Source organism: Triplophysa rosa, linkage group LG5 (genome assembly GCF_024868665.1).
Source record: "Triplophysa rosa linkage group LG5, Trosa_1v2, whole genome shotgun sequence".
Lineage (NCBI taxonomy): Eukaryota > Metazoa > Chordata > Actinopteri > Cypriniformes > Nemacheilidae > Triplophysa > Triplophysa rosa.
In genome coordinates, this window is record NC_079894.1 from 2,393,639 (window position 1) to 2,413,614 (window position 19,976).

The following is a 19,976-nucleotide window of genomic DNA, read 5'->3' on the forward strand; positions in this document are numbered from 1 at the left end:
CATGGGCCCCTGAATCCTTAATCCGGGCCTGTTCACAGCAAAATCGCCAGTGTTAAAAAGGGTCAAATTAACTCTCACAGTGTTTATATAATCCACATTTATATAATCCACACTTTGAGAGTGTGGATTATATATACACTGTGAGTCTTAATTTGACCTTTTTAACACTGGTGATTTCTTTTTCAGAGTTGTAACATTGTTTGTTTACATAATGCCACATCTATTATGCCTTTATGTGAAAACTGTACTGAGGGGCTTCTGAACTTCTACATCAAAATCAAGTTCACCTTTTATCTCAGTTAAAGTTAAACTATTAAAAATGAATAATGATGCAAACAGGGGATAAACACAAGTTTGAATGAAAAATCTTTTCAAATCTCAGTAAGCTACAGTGAATGGATTTGTGATTTGCTTTAAAATATGACGTCTTTCTTTCAATCTGTATACATACACACACAAACATTTTTTAGGTACACAAACCACACTTTGACATCTATACTAACACATAAACACAGTTATCTTTTGTTCGGTGCTGTATAATACAGCAGAAACAGAAACACTGAAATCCTCCATAGACTAAAACGGAGAAAATAGCATAAGCAAAAAATAAATAGTACACATTTGAGAAAATTGAATTTTCTTGAACTTTATTCATTTGTCGTAATTTTGAACCCTCGCCAACATAGTCAAAGGATTTTTATATTTGTATGATTTTATGCTCGAATGGCATACAGATGAACATTTGTAGTTTTAATAGGTTTCATTCTTGTCCAAACGGACCCGAGTGTAACAATTGTATGTACCTAGTTTAAAAAACATTTATCAAAGCAAAATAGAGCAAAATATTAAAATTCCAATAAAAATACACACCTTTAGCAAAATGTATGATGTTTGCATAAACACAGCCAAAACAACAAAGAAAACAAAATTGAAATGGACAAAAATGTCCAAGACAGCGCATAAGGGTTAAGAACGCTTACATAAACAAGTAACATAAATATATTCACCCATCCAGAATAGCTGAAAGTTTCTTTAGTAACAGTTTCTTCACTTAGGACAGAACCAGTCTCCATGCTTACAGCTTTTTAAATCATTTTCTTAACATTTATCAAAACTATTTTAACCCAAAAATGCAGATTTAGCCCCCCATTGACTCCCATAGTAGGAAAAAATACACTGGTGGTCAAAAGTTCCCCAGAACTGTTTGCTGTCCTACATTCTTCAAAATATCTTCTTTTGTGTTCAACAGAACAAAAAAATGATAAAATAATTTTTCCTACTATGGGAGTTAATGGGGACAAAATCTGTCTGGTTATAAACATTCTTCCAAATATCTTTCCCTGTGTTCATCAGAACAAAGACATTTATACAGATTTGAAACAACTCAAAGGAGAGTAAATGATGACAGAATTTTCATTTTTGCGTGAAGTGTCCCTTTAAAAAAATGTTTTTAAAATGTTTCAGTTTCTATATTGTTTCCCACTTTCCACATATTTGAAATATATTACTTTCAGACTCCATAAATAAACGCTAACTAGTGATACAATAATCAATTAATTTAGTAAATGTGCTCAAACAATGAATACAATCTCCCGGTTTATCGTGTCAGTGTTATAGACAGTAAGACACTTCAGTTTATAAGACAGTTACAGTAAAACTTTTGATCTTTAGAATGTAAACACATTTAAGTTCAAGGCCCAAGTGTGAAAATGCCTCTAGCTAGCATGATGCGTGTTTATGTCTATGGGCAGAAACATACTTTACACAAGTACACAAACACACGCGTGAAAGTTCAGTGCACTGTGAGTGAGGTCCTGATGTTCTTACCGCGGTACTCGGTACTCTATAACTTTATTATACCATGCTTACTGTCCAATATACAGTAAGAAGTGTGCCATTTCATTTCACAAACCTATTGTGAAATTCACAGATACTACAGTGTTTTCAACTGTACTATAGTAAATACTGCGGTATACGGCAGTATTTACTACAGTTGATCAATTTACTATAGTTAATAGCACAGAATACTACAGTACACTATGACAATTATACTATAATGGGGGCAGTTGTGGCCTAATGGTTAGAGAGTCGGACTCATGACCAGAAGGTTGCCGGTTCGATTCCCAGGGCCGGCGGGTAACAACTGAGGTGCCCTTGAGCAAGGCACCTTACCCCTACTTGCTCCCCGGGCGCTGTAGTGATAGCTGCCCACTGCTCCGGGTGTACGTGTGTTCACTACTCTCTGGATGGGTTAAATGCAGAGGTCACATTTCGTTGCCTTGTACATGTGCAATGACAATAAATTGAATCTAAAATCTAAAATCTAAAAAATCATAATGTGCTTCACTAATAATACATCTTACACTAATTACTGTACTAAAGTATAGAATACTACACTTTACTGTAGTACATACTATAGTATTTTTTCATGTGGGACTGTTTCCCAGCATCTCAGTGTAATTGATTGTTTGACTGTTGCCGTTAGGAAGGTGCGCACATCTTACACCACGTCTAGATATCAAGTTGGTTTAAAATCTGTCACAATGTGTGTGAGAGCGAACGGGTCGTGTCTTATTTGCGGTAGCATTGCGTGATACATTTACATTATTTACGCGTTTGGCAGATGCTTATATCCAAAGCAAATTAAAGGCGGGGTAACCGATTTTAGAATTACGCTTTAGACAACTGAGTCGTGCCGAGTACCAAAACAACCTTGTAGCCAATCAGCAGTAAGGTGCACAGGACGGACATTAGCCGAGCCGAGCGCTGACGAAAGCGAAAGATGGGGGTAGGGGTGGGTTTGTTTTGGTGATTTGAACATCAACAACGGCTAAGAGAAATCGGACCCCCCGCCTTTAAGGCTGAAGTATAGTTCCCTTTTATGCGTACGCAAGGGACATCGGACAGTGCGCCTGACGCAAATTTCATCATCAGAATAGCACGCACACCGCCAGAATTTTGTTACCTTGCGTACATGGAGGTGGCGCATGCGCATTCCATTTCTTGCAGTAATTAGTTTAACCACCAGGTGGCAACCGTGTCCAGGGAGCATCGATTCAAGGTAGTAGAAGAAAACCTGACCCCTGTAGGCCCGGAGAGGTATTTCAATATGTCGTAATGAGCATGCCTCAAACCCCGTGTGTACACGTTTGAGTCGAAAGCGTTTGGCTGTACGCACACGCTCGCATACACGTAAAAAAAAGTGCATTTAGTCGATTATCAGTATGTGTGTGCCCATAACCACTAACCTTTGCGTTGCTGGTGCAGTGCTCTGCCAAGTGAGCTACAGGAACACAACGCGATTATGTAAGTGCAACAAAAATTAAATGAAGTCTAAACATTAGCGTCAATGTCATGTGTGCAGGATACACTTGTGTACAGTATGTTTCAGGTCTATGGTCGCTGCGGGGGTTGTTCACTGACAGGTTTCCTGTGATTTCTTGTTCTTGAGCTCAATGCGAGAAACCATGGTGGACACGAGTTTCTCCAGCTCTTTGGCTCTCTGTGCACCCGTCTGCAGAACCTCCTCGTGATTGGCCTTCTGCTCGCTGTCGTAATCCATCACCGCCTGATTGGTGACGAGAGACAGAGCGAAGACTCTCATCCCGCAGTGACGCGCCACGATGACCTCATGAACGGTGCTCATGCCTGTGAAAAAAACACACGCGACGCGTTCAGCTCCTTTATATGAAACAAAAACTATGGTTTTCACCATCTTATCAAAATCTGCCGTACATTTGAACGATTATGTAATCAAAATCAATGTATCAAAAAATGCATTTGATGGACGGTGTTATTGAAGTCTATTTTTGCGTTGGAACGGTCTGACAGGAGAGCATAAGTCGTGTCTGACTCACCGACTGTGTCGGCTCCGAGGAGGCGGAGCATTCTGCATTCAGCGATGGTCTCAAAAGACGGCCCACCCAACGCGCTGTACACGCCCTCCTTCATGAACGCGGAGTAACCGAGTTCAGCTGCGACATCGCGAGCGAGCTTCTGCAGATCACGGTCATATGCGTCTGACATACACGGGAACCTCACCCCAAACCTGGCATTTTTGTAATTAATTATGAATCGTATCACAATAATCAAATCCAATTGATCTGAACTGAAAATAACGGACTTGTGTTTAGAGTAAATACTGACACCTCACACAGTAAACACACACACACACCTGTCGTCATTGGCTCCCACCAGCGGGTTGTTTCCGGCGAAGCCTGGAATATTGATGTGATCTTTGATAACCATCACATCTCCCACTTTAAAATCCTGATTCAGTCCTCCAGCAGCATTCGTCAGAATCATCGTCTCTACACCCATCAGCTTCAACACCCTGATGGGCATCGTGGTCTGTCGAAAACACAAATCTGACATCACAACTGTGTGTATGCTTGTAAATCACAAACGTTGGAACAAAGTCTCATTACTGTAAATACTGTAACAGAATCATATTAATTCAAGCAATACTACAATAATGTCGAAGTACTATTTGAATTAGGGCTGGGCGATATATAGGGATGGGGAGTCGATTCCTCGACTCCAAGACAGGAAAAGACTCTCGTCGACTCGTCGTCATTGATTCAAATCGGTTACATTGTCTTTGTGATTGGCGCAAAGCAACGAATAACAATAATAAAAGCAATCACGTAAAGTCATACCTCCACTCTCTCTGACTGTACACGTTTACATCCGATCCAAAACACTTCAGAGCATGAGCGACGCCTACTGGTTCTCTCACAAAAGGGCACGCACTATATCCCCTTCATTCTTCACCTTCAATCCCATCACATTCAGTTCTCACATTCTTATTAAACACTCTCCTATATTTCATCTGTCCCTCTTCAAGCTTTTATTTCTCTAAACGACTGTTAAGACTTTGTAAGTTGCTTTAAATGAAAGCGTGAGTCTGTGCGCATAACTGGACACAAATCAAAATCAAGTTTGATAAAGCGTTTCATCAAGCTTAAAAACGTAAAAAATCAGCAACAGCCAGGAAGTCACAAATCATATATTAAGTTCTTGTTGCTGGGTTATTATTATAGCATATTTGTTTGGATTTAAAATGACATGTTGGTATTTTTAAATACTTTTTATTGTTAAATGCCCAACACATAAAGGCAACGAGTTACATTAAGAAAAGAACACAGGTAGCCTTTTTTTAAAATGTGTTGAACTTAGCCTAGGGTGAATATATAATATATATAAATAAATAAATGTTTAGGCTTGTTTAGCGCACATTTACGGAGACTCAATTTACAACAATGAAACGCGGTGTCTTTACGTACAACACATATTCATTTGTGTAACTGTAACTCTCCAAAATCGATGTAATAAAAAAATAAAAAAATTAACGAAATGTCTTAGCTTTAGCGTAAGTGTTCAGCTACGGTTGTCCTTGCACGCGTGCGCTTGGAAAACCACACGGGTTTAGGACCAGAAAGGAGTAACTGGTCTGACAGCACAAAAAACTCCCTGTGATGGTGTTCGTTGCACAAATGCACGTGTATTTGCTGTGACTTTGGAGATTGGTTGCCAGCCCAAAGTTCCCAAGCTGAAGTTCATTCATTTTTTATATTCGTATTCCTGAGCCTGTAAAACCCGGAACCGAACACCCCTAGCGACATATATCGCGATTGTCTAAATCCATGTTTTCTGCACAGGTTTTCTTCCGTGAACTACGGCTCTTTGATCAGTAGGAAGTGCTGCTCGACCTAAAATCCCGACGAGATCGAGTCGTTTATAACGTGCATTTGAAAAGGCAACACTCGTCAAACACCATCACTATAAATATACTTTATTGTCATGAAAATACCTGAAAAGGTTTGAAGAACGGCGATAGAATATGACCACTGGCATTTCCTGGAACTAATCGTTCTTCTTCTGTGTCCCATATTCAGAGTTTCTGCGCAAGAGCGCCCTCTGGCTTTCGGATGTGGCGGCATTAAACCGTAATTCATTGAGAAACTGAGAGCATAAGAGTCGCACAATATATCGCCCAGCCCTAATTTGAATAATACACGAAATCAGTTTTTCAAAGCAAAAATTTGAACTTTGGTATATTCCATGTCAGACCTCACATGTGTGCAGAAACACGCTGGGTAAGAAACTACACACTGTTTACACTTCACACAGATCATTTGAATAAAGACGCTATAAATATTCCAGTTAGGGCTGTCACGATTATGAAATTTGACTGACGATTAATTGTCTAATAAATCATTGCGATTATGACGATTAATTGTCTGTTTTAGGGCTTTGGCGATTATGAAGATTAATTGTCTGTTTTTGAGCTTTGACATTTAATTCTCATACATTTTTGATTCAGCGATTGAAACGACCATATTGTTCTGAATACAAGACTATGTTTTTTTATTGGAAATACATCGGAAAAAATTGGGTCATCATATATTTAAGGTTTAGGCCTTTACCTGTCAATAATAACCCCGCCAAATACTTGTAAATTAAGTAAATTTATCAGGTGTGAATTGAAGCCACCATTAAAATACTATCAGTCATAGAAAAGCTTCTAGTCTGTTTTTTTCTCACTTGCAAGACTACAATAAAAGTTCATTTCTATGTTAATGAAATTTTGGTAGACTGGTTTTCACACTGAGATTTGCTTAAATAATATTAAATTGTACTGCAGGTAATTTGTATGTTTTAGTTTTTTTTTTAAGTGATTGTGTTGTGGTGGTACATTTTACAAGTATTACCATGCTTTAGTAACCATATATACACTAAAATATGCAATATGCAGATGCACTACAGCTCCCCCTAGTGTCTTCTATAGAGATGTGCGATAATTGCGATGATCTGAAACCATCGCGATGAGTTCAAACAATCGCGATGAGACGATTATTTAATAATCGTGACAGCCCTAATTCCAGTGAATGACGTACTGTACTGATCCAGTTCATACTGTAGTGTTTTAGTAAAACACAGGTGTAGTGTTAGTTGTGTCAGTCACCTTCTGAATGGGGTGTCCTTCGTAAAGATGAAATCTGCCCTGCATGCACACGCACGCTGTCCCTTTAAGAGTGCCAAACACCAACTTTCCAGCGTGGCCATGCACTAAACAGTTAGACGGGACACATTAACACAACAACAACCCTTTCACACACACACACAGAGTCATTTCTTCTGTATAAACCACTACTGGAAATACAGGTGCTTCATCCGTCACACTTTCAAGTACATGCTATGACAGCGTGTGTGTGTGTGTGTGTGTGTGTGTGTGTGTGTGTGTGTGTGTGTGTGTGTGTGTGTGTGTGTGTGTGTGTGCGTGTGTGTGTGTGCGTGTGTGTGTCACGCCCTATGAGCAAGAAAAACAGGAATAAACCTGAGCGTCAGGATGAAGAAGTGCACAAGCTTTAAATTACAAGCCAACAATTACTGGAATGACGGAAGAGCATAAACCAATCTATATCATTATCCCAGGGCTAGTTCAGAAAAACAGCTGTTCATCTGTCTCCAGAAGTCGCTCTTCAAAAGATCTGCCCTAAAAGTGCGTGAGGCACATGAACGCCATTGGAATTGATTTAACTTTCATTCATTCTATCAAAAATCTTCATAAACATCCTCTTGAAAAAACAATGACACCCACATCTTGGATGCATTTTTGGGTAAACTTACGCATTGAGGAATAGAAAATAATTAAAAAGACAATCTCCCTTTTAATTCAATCTCACCAAAAGGCACAAACGCTGGATGCAATATAGTAACAGCAGCAAAAAAGGAACAAAATGCAATAAACAACAGAAGAAATGAGGAGGATATGGTAAAAAACTGGCCCGCATCCTTTTAATACATTTGGAACCTGGCCCTCAAAGAAGAGTAGTTGAAGAGCCCTGATCTATTCACTATCTACATATATCTGTTGGGCAAATAAGTGAATATTATAAAAGCACACTGACATTGAGCCACGAAAAGGATTTGAATTGAAAGGTTAAAACACAAACAGTTTTTATTGATTATTAGTTGTGGCATGCATTCTTTTCATTCTGTGTCAGCCTGTAGGTGTTAATGTTTGGCTTTGTTTAATGTTGCTGGAATCGTGTGTAAACTCACCGGTGCTTTGAGGGAAATTGGGAATGTCGCTGTACTTGATGACCAGCTGATCTTTCAGCATTTCTGCCAGTCCACCGAGACCCGAACCACACACGATCCCCACCAGAGGACGAGCTGGAGCCTGAGCTAACAGCCAATCGGCTGTGGCCTTACACTCCTCATAACTGTACCGGAAACATACAAGACACACATGAGAGAGAAACACGCTACAGTGATGTCACACACCTGTGTTAATGAGTTCGCCGAAAAGAAAATCTCCAGAAGCAGAATGAAGGAAGTGTGTGTGTGTGTGTGTGTGTGTGTGTGGTTATGTAAACACTGGTCATGTGATATGCAGTACAATGTGCGAAATTACATGAGAACAAAAGAAACGAGTGCGATATTCATAAAATCTTGCATAATCATGATTCTCAATACACGTGTGATGTCTGTGTGTGATACTGCTTGCTAATAAAACAAAAATGACAATGGGACCATTCACATTTTGCGTCTAAAACCGCGAGCTGCGACGCTTTCTCTAGTCAAATGACCCGCGGTGCGCGTGCGGGACTCTGTAAAGGTGAACTATTTCCATCTCGATGCAGCACCGACGTGCCTAGAAAAATGTGCGCGCTGCACCGTATGCGCGTCACGACTGTGTCGCTCCATATTTGCGCACTACATTTAAAATAACGAACTTGCGCGCGCAACAGATGCAAAATGTGAATCGCCCCAATGACGTCTGAAAGACAAACAGGGTTATGTGGTGATAACATTGTGTGGTATAAATGTTCTCCGCAGTCTGATAAAAGTCATTTATATCGATCACACATTTTCATCGTATAAAATCACGGATCATTTAGGTGTGAATCCTACAGATTCACTAAGCATTCATACGCACAAATTATACAAAAAGATAGGATATATACATACAAACATACTAGGGCTGTCAAACGATTAATTGCGATTAATCGCATCCAGAATAAAAGTTTGTGTTTACATAATATATGTCTGTGTACTGCGCATATTAATTTTGTATTTATAAAAACATACACCTACATGTATACATATTTAGGAAATATTTACATGCATTTATTTATATTTATCAATAATTTAAATTATATATAATTGTTTATTAATTTTATATTTTTTCTTAAATATACGTATGTATGTGTATGTGTTTATAAATACAAAATGAATATGCACACTGGTACACAAACATTTTTTATGTAAACACAAACTTTTATTCTGGATGCGATTCATCGCTATTAATCGTTTGACAGCCCTAATATGCTGTACATACAGTTTGGTTTCAAGATGAGATAACTCCATCTTTAAAATCTTTCAAAAATCATGTGATTTTATTGTGCATTCCAATTAATATCAATCAAACTGCAATTGGTTTGTTTTGATTTAAGCCGTAATAACAAAACAAAAAACAGCTAACCAACACAATAAAAAACATGATTTTTGAATTTTTTTTAAAACGGAGTTCTCATTTTGGAACCATACTCTTCATATACTCTTCACATATATATGTGTGTGGAAATAATTTTAAAATTAAATATACTTCTAAGCGCAATTATATATAATTACACTTAGATGTATATTTAATATTAAAATGATTTCATCATATACAGTGAAAGAGTAACCTAGCTTGAGCTGCGAGGTTTCTCTGAATAACAGCACTCTGAGAACTCTGTAAACTGCGCGTTTGTATAAAAGGTGTTTTATTGCGTAAGAACTGATTTTGAGGACTGCGCGCTTGGAATTACTTGCGAGTGCGCGTCTGTAGACAGCGTCATAAGTGGTTGCCTGGAGTATCTTTGACTTGGAAAGGTTAGGCGGAAAGCCCTAATATGGAGATGGTCTGGGTGTGTTTTATGAAAATGCTAAACTCGTGCACCTCATTTAGAACACTCCAAATTCACTAACATTAGGACGAGGTTAAGAACAAATCCATCTGCGGTCACATTGCAGTTTGAGCATGCAACTATTTGTCGTATGCAGCTGTGAATACGGGTGGGGAGCAGGGTATGTGGAAATTAGTGCAAGAATGTTGGAGGGTCACGCCCCGAGGAGAGAAAGGTTGCGCCATGACGAATCCATCTGGTCACACATCTTCACGTGATGCGAATTCGCAGGTCATAGTTCACCAAACGGACCGCAGAACGCAGGAACGCAGCGGCCTGCGCAACTTTGCAGCAGAAGCTTGCGTTTCCGGTCTGTCGCATTCGTATGCGTTTGAATGGAAGTCAATGGAGCAAAAAGACAGGCGCGACCGTACCTTTAAAAAGTTCCCTTTTTATGCGTACGCAAGGGACAGCAAACAGTGTGCATGACAAAAATTTCATCATCAGAATAGTATGTGCGTACTGTACACGCACCGATGCAGTTTTGTTATCTCGCGTTGCGCAATGTGCATTCCATAGCTTGCAGTAATTAGTTTGACCACCAGGTGGCAACCATGTCCAGGGAGCATCGATTCAAGGTAGTAGAAGAAAACCTGACCCCTGTAGGCCCAGAGAGGTATTTCAATATGTCGCAATGCGCATGCGTCAATACCCGTGTCTACGCATACGAGTCAAAAGCAGTATACGTTGCAAGGCTGTGCGTTTGAGAAGTATGCCACAGGCATTAGGAGGGAAGTTTTCGTGAGAAGCTCAAATGTGCGTATACATACGAAAAATCTACGCAATTATTAGTGAATGCGACCCAATTATTTGACCTAGTCCTAGTATTTTTTATTTTATGATAAATATGCAATAAATCCAACCCAGGAAATATTTTTTTTAAGCATTTCATCTCTTTCCTGTGGTCTTTTTTCCTAATAGTATTTTTTTCTTATCTACCGTCTACTTCTGTGCAGCTCTTTTGCAATAACATAATTAACACATCATTATTTACCATGATTTACTGTGACACATTTTTGCCACTTAATTGGTGCCATAGCTTTTTACTACACTTGCTGGAAAGTGTGGCATGAAAAATATGTTTAAATAAAGTTTTTTACGAAGCTAAATATATATTTGCTTTACACTAGTCTGTAATAGCCCCACACCTCCCCAAAACTAAAGATGTCACGCTTAAGTTTCTGAAGGGTGTCTGTGGCCTCACGGGCCCTCAGCCTGGGGTGACATGTAAAGATGCGAGCACGTGCGTAGATGCTCTTCTCCATGGAGCGCGCGGTACGCGAGGAAGCCCACGCACAGCTCGCGTCACACACTGGTGTCGGCAGGCTTCCCCGTGTACTCACTACATCCTTGATGTTTCGAGTCAGATCCGTGGGCGTGGCTTGTTGGTTTTGACCAAATACTTGCTGTTTCAAGTCTCACGAAACCCTTAACCTTAACTACATCTAAATGAAAACCTATGCTTCTTAAACTCGGCAAAAAACCGGCCGCGTGATGACGTCAGACTCGAAACAACAAGGATTTAGTGAGAGCCGTACAAACGCATTCCACGTGCACCCCGAGTTTCGTTCATTTAGCGTAATTCTCTTTAATCGTTTATTACGTGTAATTATCGCTTTAATCGTGACTGTGAGCGCGTTAAACCTGCTTTGACAGGTTGTCATCATGCTTCGTTTATTGTATTTAGAAAGGATCTAAAATACTTCTCAGATGCCCTTGGTAAAATTAAAAATCAAAAGGCATTAAAATTATTCCATTTGTTTGTATTGTATCATCTGTTGTAATTATACTCTGTTTATATTATTTACTTTCTTATTATGTTTTGCTGGAATATTTGTGTTGTCTGGAAATAATGGTTCTACTGTGTTAATCCTTCCATACCAGATTATTTTCCTTTGTATAGTTATTGATGCCATTAGGTTGTATTAAGATTTTGTACTAAAAAAAGGTTGTCTGACCATGCGGAATATCTCATCAAAACGAATATAACGCAGATGAGTGTAATGGACACGTGTGACCATATATGCGTGGATGCCAAACCCACGACCATCACCGTGAAACATGAATAAACGTGATGTAACTCACCCTGTGGCGGAATCAGGAAACATCTCTACGTGGCGTCACTTCGAAATGAAAGAAAATTAAAGTTACGCTGCGCGAGGTTTCTATCGCCGGTGATCTTGTCGCGTGTTTCTCTTTTCGTGGATCTGTGTGTGTGTATCCGTGGCAAAACGCTTTAACGAGCTTCCTGCTGCACCACACACATACAGTACATGATTCACTAGCGTCGAGCGCGCTCATTGGTTCAGCGCGCGGGCGTTGGTCCTGAGAGATGCGACGAGCGTGACGTCACGCGACGCTTCTCAACGCGGATGAGTCATGGAAACGCTCTACTTCTGTCGCTCGTTTTTTTGGTGCTTGGCTTTTCAGACATCGGATTGGCTGACGTGGTTAGGAAGGCGGGGTTTTGGAGTGGCAGTGAGATTAAAGGAGAGAAATAAAAATCCTTTAAAATTCAAAAGCGTGATTTATGATGTTTGTAATGTTGTGTAATGCCCATTATTACCTTTATACCGCAAATAGCCTGTAAGTCTGCAACAGTTTAGGTGTCACAAAGTGAGTACAAAGCAGCATTTCTTTTATAGAATTACCATCTACAAGCCATCTACAAATGACAAAGCAATTTGCTTCGTAAGCGTCAATAACCAATGCTGTATGAAAACACAAACGACAAAAGCAAGAGGCAGAAATGTGATTCAGCCAGTGGTGTAGTGGTGCCTGGAGAAGTGGCTATACTCTTCATTTATGCCCCATTTTAAAGCGGCCCAGCAAAGTATGAACGCCCTGGTGTTATAATGTAGCCAGGTTTACAACACCCTGGTTTTATGCACATGTTGAAGTTTCGTATCAGAAATGAGTGATGGCCACAGAAGAGGTGCAGATTCTGCGATCAATCCTGGCCTACAGACTATATGACGAGACGATCAGGGCAGTACGCAGGACTTTAGAAATACCAATGTCCAAAAACATGTTGACTTCCTTGATCTATATATGTGCATTTCAAGACTTTTAGAGTTCAAATTAAATAACAATAGCTAACGTACAACCATGTCTGTCTCTTCATGATTATCCGCATCAGTAAAAAGTCAACTCATGGTCAATATGAAGAATTTTTTATTGTGTATTTTTGAGTTATTATGACTTTAATCAAAACAAACAAACTGCAGTTTTATTGAAATTAATTGGAATGCACAATAAAAAAACATGATTATTGAAAAATGTTAAGAACGGAGTTATCTCATTTTGGAACCAAACTCTTCATATTTTTATACAAATATTATACAATCTATGTTTCATGAAAGAGCATTTTGGTTTGAAATGACAAAGGTAAATGAGTGATAACAGAATGTCGAGTTTTGAGTGAACTATCCCTTTAACTTTTTGAGTAATAACATAGACATCAAATTACAAAAGTTGCACATAGGCTACTTGGTTTTTTTATTTGAAACAGCTAACGTTTAAAGAATATAGAAACAGAATCAAAGAACTAGAATTCCTTTAGAAGTTATGCATTTGAAATTTTTGCAAACATTATTGCTGTTTTAACTACAACCTAAACACACCTGGGAATTGAAAAACAATTCCAAATTGGAATCGGAATCGAAAGGAATAGGAATCGGATACTTGAGATTAAAATTTGAATTCCTCTTATCAATTCCTGTGTGCATATTTTCAGAAAAGTACATGCGTTGCATGATCTGCTGGTATCTCAATAAAAGCCCTTATGAAAATTATCGATGTTTTTTACTATAGTAAGCATAGTTTAGTTATAGAATTTGCATTAAAGCACAGGAATCACAAATTAACCAGTTGCATTATAGTAACTGCAGTTTAACCATGATGTAGTTCAACTATGATAATACAAATTGTAATAAATCTTCTACGTGTAAATATACACAAAACGCTGCTCATAAATATATAAATATATTTTGCAACAAGTCAATAAGCAGGCTAAATGACCATACAGGTTGATATCTAAATGTTTTACTTCAACTGTGGAATCGAAACTGGGAATCGATAAGAATCGAAATCGATAAGCAGAATCAGAATTGGAATCGATAAAATTGAAACGATTCCCAACCCTACACCTGAGTAACCCATGCGTTTGAACTAGAGAAGTATGGAAGGCCAGAAGGGCCAAAATATGTAAAACCAACGTGTTAACAGGTATTATGCATTAACATGCAATTAACACTTTAACGCGTAGATACCGTTAACACTTAATTATGTGTTAACGCGTAATTGCGTGTTAATGCGTAGTTTAAAACGACGTGTTAACCCGTAAATTACGTGTTAACACGTGGTTGTGCATGCACATTGGACCACGGAGCTTTACCACCACCTACTGGCGTGTTGGTATTGCTCAAATAAACAGAACCAACAGACTAGGCTTGTAAATTGCAAGATTTGATCTAAAATATATTCTGAACAATGTATTTTGTGGGCATAAGTAGTCTACAACTATATAGAATGATTACATAATAATTAAAAATCAACTATTGTTTAAACTGACGTTTTAAACGCTGAATGGCATGGCGATTTTCAGCATCAAGATATAAATTGTATAAGTTTAATTTCGTATTTTCTCCAAATAACATTTTCACGAACACTTATACTGTAGCACATTTCTATTTTTTTACTTACATGTTAAAAAGTAAATGAATATCAATATTCATATGTCAACCCCAATGCATTCAGTTTTTGTTATTGAGCTACTTTCATAACATCCTTAAGTCTTATAAAGGCAACCTGTGTGTAGTGGAATGAAGTCAATGTTTTTATTGGTTATTTGTTATCTGTTATCACATATTGGCATTCACCTCTGTCTTCTTTATTTCCAGTGTGTTAGTTGTTTAGGTATGGAGGGGTGAGCAACAGGATGGCCAACTTTTTGATGACCATGCAGCCAAACTTTCGTTTGCTTGTTAAATAAACAAAAAAAGCAATAGTTTTGTATGGATGATTTGCTAGGTGTACAGAATCTACACTGACACAGGGAGAACATGCAAAACTCCACACAGAAAGGCTTTCAGTCCCAGAAGGGGTTCGAACCAGGGTCCGTGTACAGAAGATCTCCCGTTTCTTGAGTTATTGGTATCGGAAGCTGGTATACCGAGATATCTTTGTGCATTGTTCTGCAATGTTTTTCAAGGTTCAGTGGATCCATTAACACTTTTTTTCCAATCTACCTGATGACAACTACAGCCACAACCTAGGATCCTGAGGGCACCAGAAGCCATCAGTCCGAGCTCCGGTTCTGTCCTGATGGTCTTCCCAGTCCAGCCAGACGCTCGTGATGATGGTCAATCCACCTGATGATTCCACTTTTTCTATCCACCACGGCTATTTCTGTAGAATCTTACGTTGCCACTCACTGGGAGTTGCTTACTCACTAGGAGACTGCTGATTTTGTTTAATCCATAAATATAAATGACAGTTCAACAACAAACATGCATGTTAACATACTTCAACAAATATATTCTTTCCGCATGTTTTGGTATTGTTGGATATTGTTCTGGTATATTGTAATTTTAGGTTCTCAGTCCTAGTAACAATATTTAAAGTAATAATATACATAGATTAAACACTTCAATTGAATTATTGACATTTTCTGACAATCATACCATTTATTTAAGTTAAGTTTAATCAGTGTACATTGCATAGAGAAAAACTTACAATAACAGCATGTATCTTAATTCCATATACTCTCTTTAATTCCCCCCTAGTATTTTCATTATCACGTTTTTAATTATCATGTATTTAAAGCTGCTTTGCAACAATGAAAATTGTGAAAAGCGCTATATAAATAAAATAGAATATTTTGCAGGTAAACATGTACTTGAATTCTTAGCTCATTGGTTAGGCCCACTTATACTCATAGTTTAAAAGTATTTGTATAATATATACTGTATGTATAGATATGTGTCATCTTATTTGCTAAATGTGTAAGTCAGGGATCTCCTGGAGAGCTATGGTCCTGCAGACTTCAGCTCCAACCCGTTTCAGCACACCTGTCTGTAATGATCAAACAACCCTGAACACCTTGATAAGATGTGTTTGATTGGGGTCGGAACTGAAATCTTCTGGACGGTAGCTCTTCAGGGGTTGGAGACCACTGGTATAAGTTATATGTTAAATATGCAACATTGTAGTCTTGTGAGACATTTAATTCCTTTGTATGTCCCACATATAACAGAATGACAATAAAACTGAGCTGACTTAAAGAAATAAAGGTGGCCTCAAACATCATATTATTCCCCACCAGTTTTCACCTGGGCTGCGTTCAGCCCCGACAAAACGTTGTTTAAACGGAATCGGTGGGGCGGTTGAACACCCTGTTGTGATGACGCAAGAGTTGAACTATGGCAGCTGAGAAGGCCATTCTTAGTGTTCTTTTTGAAGAATTTTCGGAGCCTGATGAAATCAGTATAAATACGTGTTTAATACTGTAAAATACATGTATTCTAATATCTTCAATGTTGCGTATACCGAGCTGCAGCGGACAGATTTGTAAACGACTTTACTTCCCATTGTGCGAGCTGTCTCTTTAATACCGCGTGGGTTATACACATGTTGCTGCTGATTGGACTGAAATTCTTGACATGCCCACCAAACAAGAGAAAACGTATCTCAAGCCCCGTTGCACTTGCAAACCGTTTCCAGGAAACATGTCGTTCAACCTGGAAACCGCAGCAAAACGCTGCGCACCGGTTTGAGCTTGAACATGCGCCTGTTAACCTGAATCAAACACATACACTGAAATAATACACATTTATTTATTGTGATTAAATGTGAAAAAAGGTTTCACAAATCTTGAGTGTGTCTGATGATAAGGCATTATATTGAATTATATTACTGAATGCACTGAACCTTAAAAAAATTGCAGAACAATGCACAAAGGTATCTCAGCTTTATAAGTGTTATCAAAGGGGCTCACTAAGAAATATTGATCCATAGGGTTTGACATATGAATACTGATATTCATTTACTTCTTTTCTAAACAAACATGGCTATAGAATTATGCAAGTGTATATGAAAATGTTGCAAATAAAAGATGCAAATAAACTTGCACTTCATTAGCCTGATATTTTCAATATGGCCTTTCAACGTTTAATAGGTCCATTTAAGCAATATTTGATTTTTAATTATGTTGTAATCATTCTATATAGTTGTAGACTACTTATGCCCTCAAAATAAATTGTTCCCAATATATTTTAGATCAAATCTTGCAATTTACAAGCCTAGTTTCTTGCTTTATTTTAAGCAATAACGCCACGCCAGTAGGTGGTGGTAAAGCTCCATGGTCCAATGTGCATGCACAACCACGTGTTAACACGTCGTTTTAAACTACGCGTTAACACGTAATTACGTGTTAACACGGATCTACGCGTTAATTGCGTGTTAACGCGTTGGTATCACACGTTTTGGCCCTTCTGGCCTTCCATAGAGAAGGTCTGGTCATGTTTTTGTCTCGTCACACTGACATTACCTAAAACGTGTAAATGCTTTCGGCGTTTTGTAGTTTACATGATTGGATTTTACATTCGGTCGTTTACCATGTTGACGCGGGTCAAGCGCGCACACCACGGGCGCGCAAACTCCCGAGAGCTGTGGAAAGAGGAAGACAGCGACGCAGCCAGCGTTTTGCACGCGTTTTAAGACGCGACATGTGAACTACCCCTGATATTTCTATGATAAAACATTTAAAGGTAGCTACTTACATTGCGCTCTTTCACAGTTAAACTGACCTCGAGCTGGGCTTCTGTCAAAAGCAACTCCCGCCTTCTTTCATTGGATTGGACAGTAATGTTCGGCTTCCTTCATTTGATTGGCCATCTCGATTAGATCGATGAGCGCTAGTAGCACGCTGAGGTAGATCAGATCTGAGATCAGTCATCGGCGTTTCTACAATATTGGCAGCAGTTTGTCCTGTTTTTCACGACTTTTATGGCACACCATGGAAAAATTACCGAGGGTATAGGCCTACACGACGTATAGCTACACTACACAAGTGGGTATACGCAATGCCGACTTATAAAGAAGTGGGTATACCGGCGTATACCCTCGACTACACCGCTAGATTCAGCTCAAATGTTTAAGGAACGAAGAAGAAAACAGACAGAAACCCAAATGACTGAAGCAGACAGACACTACAACATCATTTAAAGAGTGTAGAGCAATAATTATAAATAATTGCAAACTATAAAGGTCATCGGTTCGATTCCCAGACACATGTTAAATGCATAAATGTGAAAGAAAGGTGTATTCTCCTCCATCTCTCATTGAAGAAACGCATCGTCACTCTCTCACACTTCTCATTCCTCTCACGTCGTGTGATGCTGTTCACAGGACGTTCCGTTCCTCATCTACACATGTGGAGGAAGTTTGTGCAAAGGGTCCCAATCAGAACAAAACCCCTTAATGTGGACAAACACTGAGTGACACAATGAAAGAAAACCCGAGAAGGCTTTTAATTCAGCTTCTTCCTTTCACACCAGTGCAAGAGCTCTAGTGCTGATCACTGAGATATTACACCGCTCTCTTTCAACACTAACACACATTATATAATACACTGCTGGCACGCTGGAATGAATAAAACGTCTACTGATGTCTTTGCATATTAAAGAGACAAAATGCTGTCATTTCTTCTCTCTCATCGTGTGGTTGTAAAGCTGTATGTGAGTTTTTCTTTCAAAGGAACACAAAAGAAGATATTTCGAGAAATGTCTCAGTGGTTTTGTGTTCATCTGATGGAAGTCAATGCGGTTCAGTGTTGGTTGATGATCAACATTCTTCTAAATATCTTCCGTTGTGTTCTGAAGAAGAAAGAAACTCAAACAGGTTCGATGTGACATGAGAGGGGGAAAATGAATGAACTTTCATATTGGCATGCCGTCTATGATTATTTCATTTGGAATAAGATTTGGATCCAAATTGGATAAAAGCAGATTTCATGAGTTAAATTGATCAGAATATTCTATTTGACTGTGATTCAGTAGAAGTTATCAAAGCACCACATTTTTAACATTGTAAAATATATTCCTTACACTGCAGAACTGTTCAAAACTAAAGTAAAAAAAGAAAACAGATTTATATAAAATATGTCATGTATATACTCTTTCCCTTATACACTCATACACATTTTAAAACTGTGATGTTGATTCAGATCAGATCGCTCATTTACAGAATTATAAGAACGATGCAGAACCCCACTGACCAGCAGACGCAACACATTAAAGGGATAGTTCACCTGAAAATGAAAATTCTGTCATCATTTACTCACCCTCGTGTAATTATGATACCTGTATAAATTACTTTGTTCTGATAAAAACAGTGAAAGAGATTTGGAAGAATGTCAGTCATTTTCAGCTCTGTTTGTAGGAAAAATTAAATGGTACTCAAATGTCCCCCAGAACTGTTGCTTTCATACATTTCTCCAAACATGAGTGAGTTAATGAGGACTGTTCCTTTAATGTTACATTATGCGTTTTTGCCAGGAAGGTTAGAATTCAATCTAAAGAACAAAGATTAGCTGACAGTGTTTGCTGAATGAAATGAGGAGAGAGCGAGAGAACGAAAGAGAGAGAGATGGCGGCTTATAAGAGCAAGTGGTTTGTTCTGAGCCCCACAGACATTTCCGCTGAATAAACTCGGTGCTTCGGTTGGGATGGGAATCATGTAGCAGAGCTGATCAAAACTACAAACAACAATCCTTTCATCAGAACCCTCATCCGGCCGACGGGTCACAGCGAGGTAAGTCACTCGACTTCAGTTCACACGCTGGAACATCGGACATGACAAAATTCAACATCATTGGTTTACACGAGTTTGAGTTTAAACATCTGAACAGGTGCTATGCACACCTGCCCCTGCACACATCGATGGAACATTTTAATTTCATCTCAGAATACGATGTTCGTTTATGTTTAAACAAGGTTCTTGAGCAATTCAAATGAA

General features: G+C 38.7%; 2 protein-coding genes across 2 annotated transcripts in view; one reads left to right on the forward strand and one right to left on the reverse strand.

Moving 5' to 3' along the window:
• Positions 1-615: 615 nt before the first annotated feature.
• On the reverse strand, positions 616-12,234 carry pnp5b (purine nucleoside phosphorylase 5b). Its single transcript, XM_057332989.1, has 6 exons — positions 12,045-12,234; positions 8,068-8,231; positions 6,968-7,071; positions 4,175-4,350; positions 3,858-4,048; positions 616-3,648 (listed from the first exon to the last, which is right to left on the reverse strand). Exons 1-6 carry the CDS (start codon positions 12,065-12,067, stop codon positions 3,416-3,418), a joined length of 891 nt encoding a protein of 296 aa, XP_057188972.1. The 5' UTR covers positions 12,068-12,234; the 3' UTR covers positions 616-3,415.
• Positions 12,235-19,620: 7,386 nt separating this feature from the next.
• The window catches only part of LOC130553820 (ATP-sensitive inward rectifier potassium channel 10), a 12,029-nt gene continuing 11,673 nt past the window's right edge, over positions 19,621-19,976 (forward strand). The window contains exon 1 of the mRNA XM_057332986.1: positions 19,621-19,772. The gene's annotated coding sequence lies outside the window, so the exon portion shown is untranslated. The remainder of the gene's footprint in view (positions 19,773-19,976) is intronic.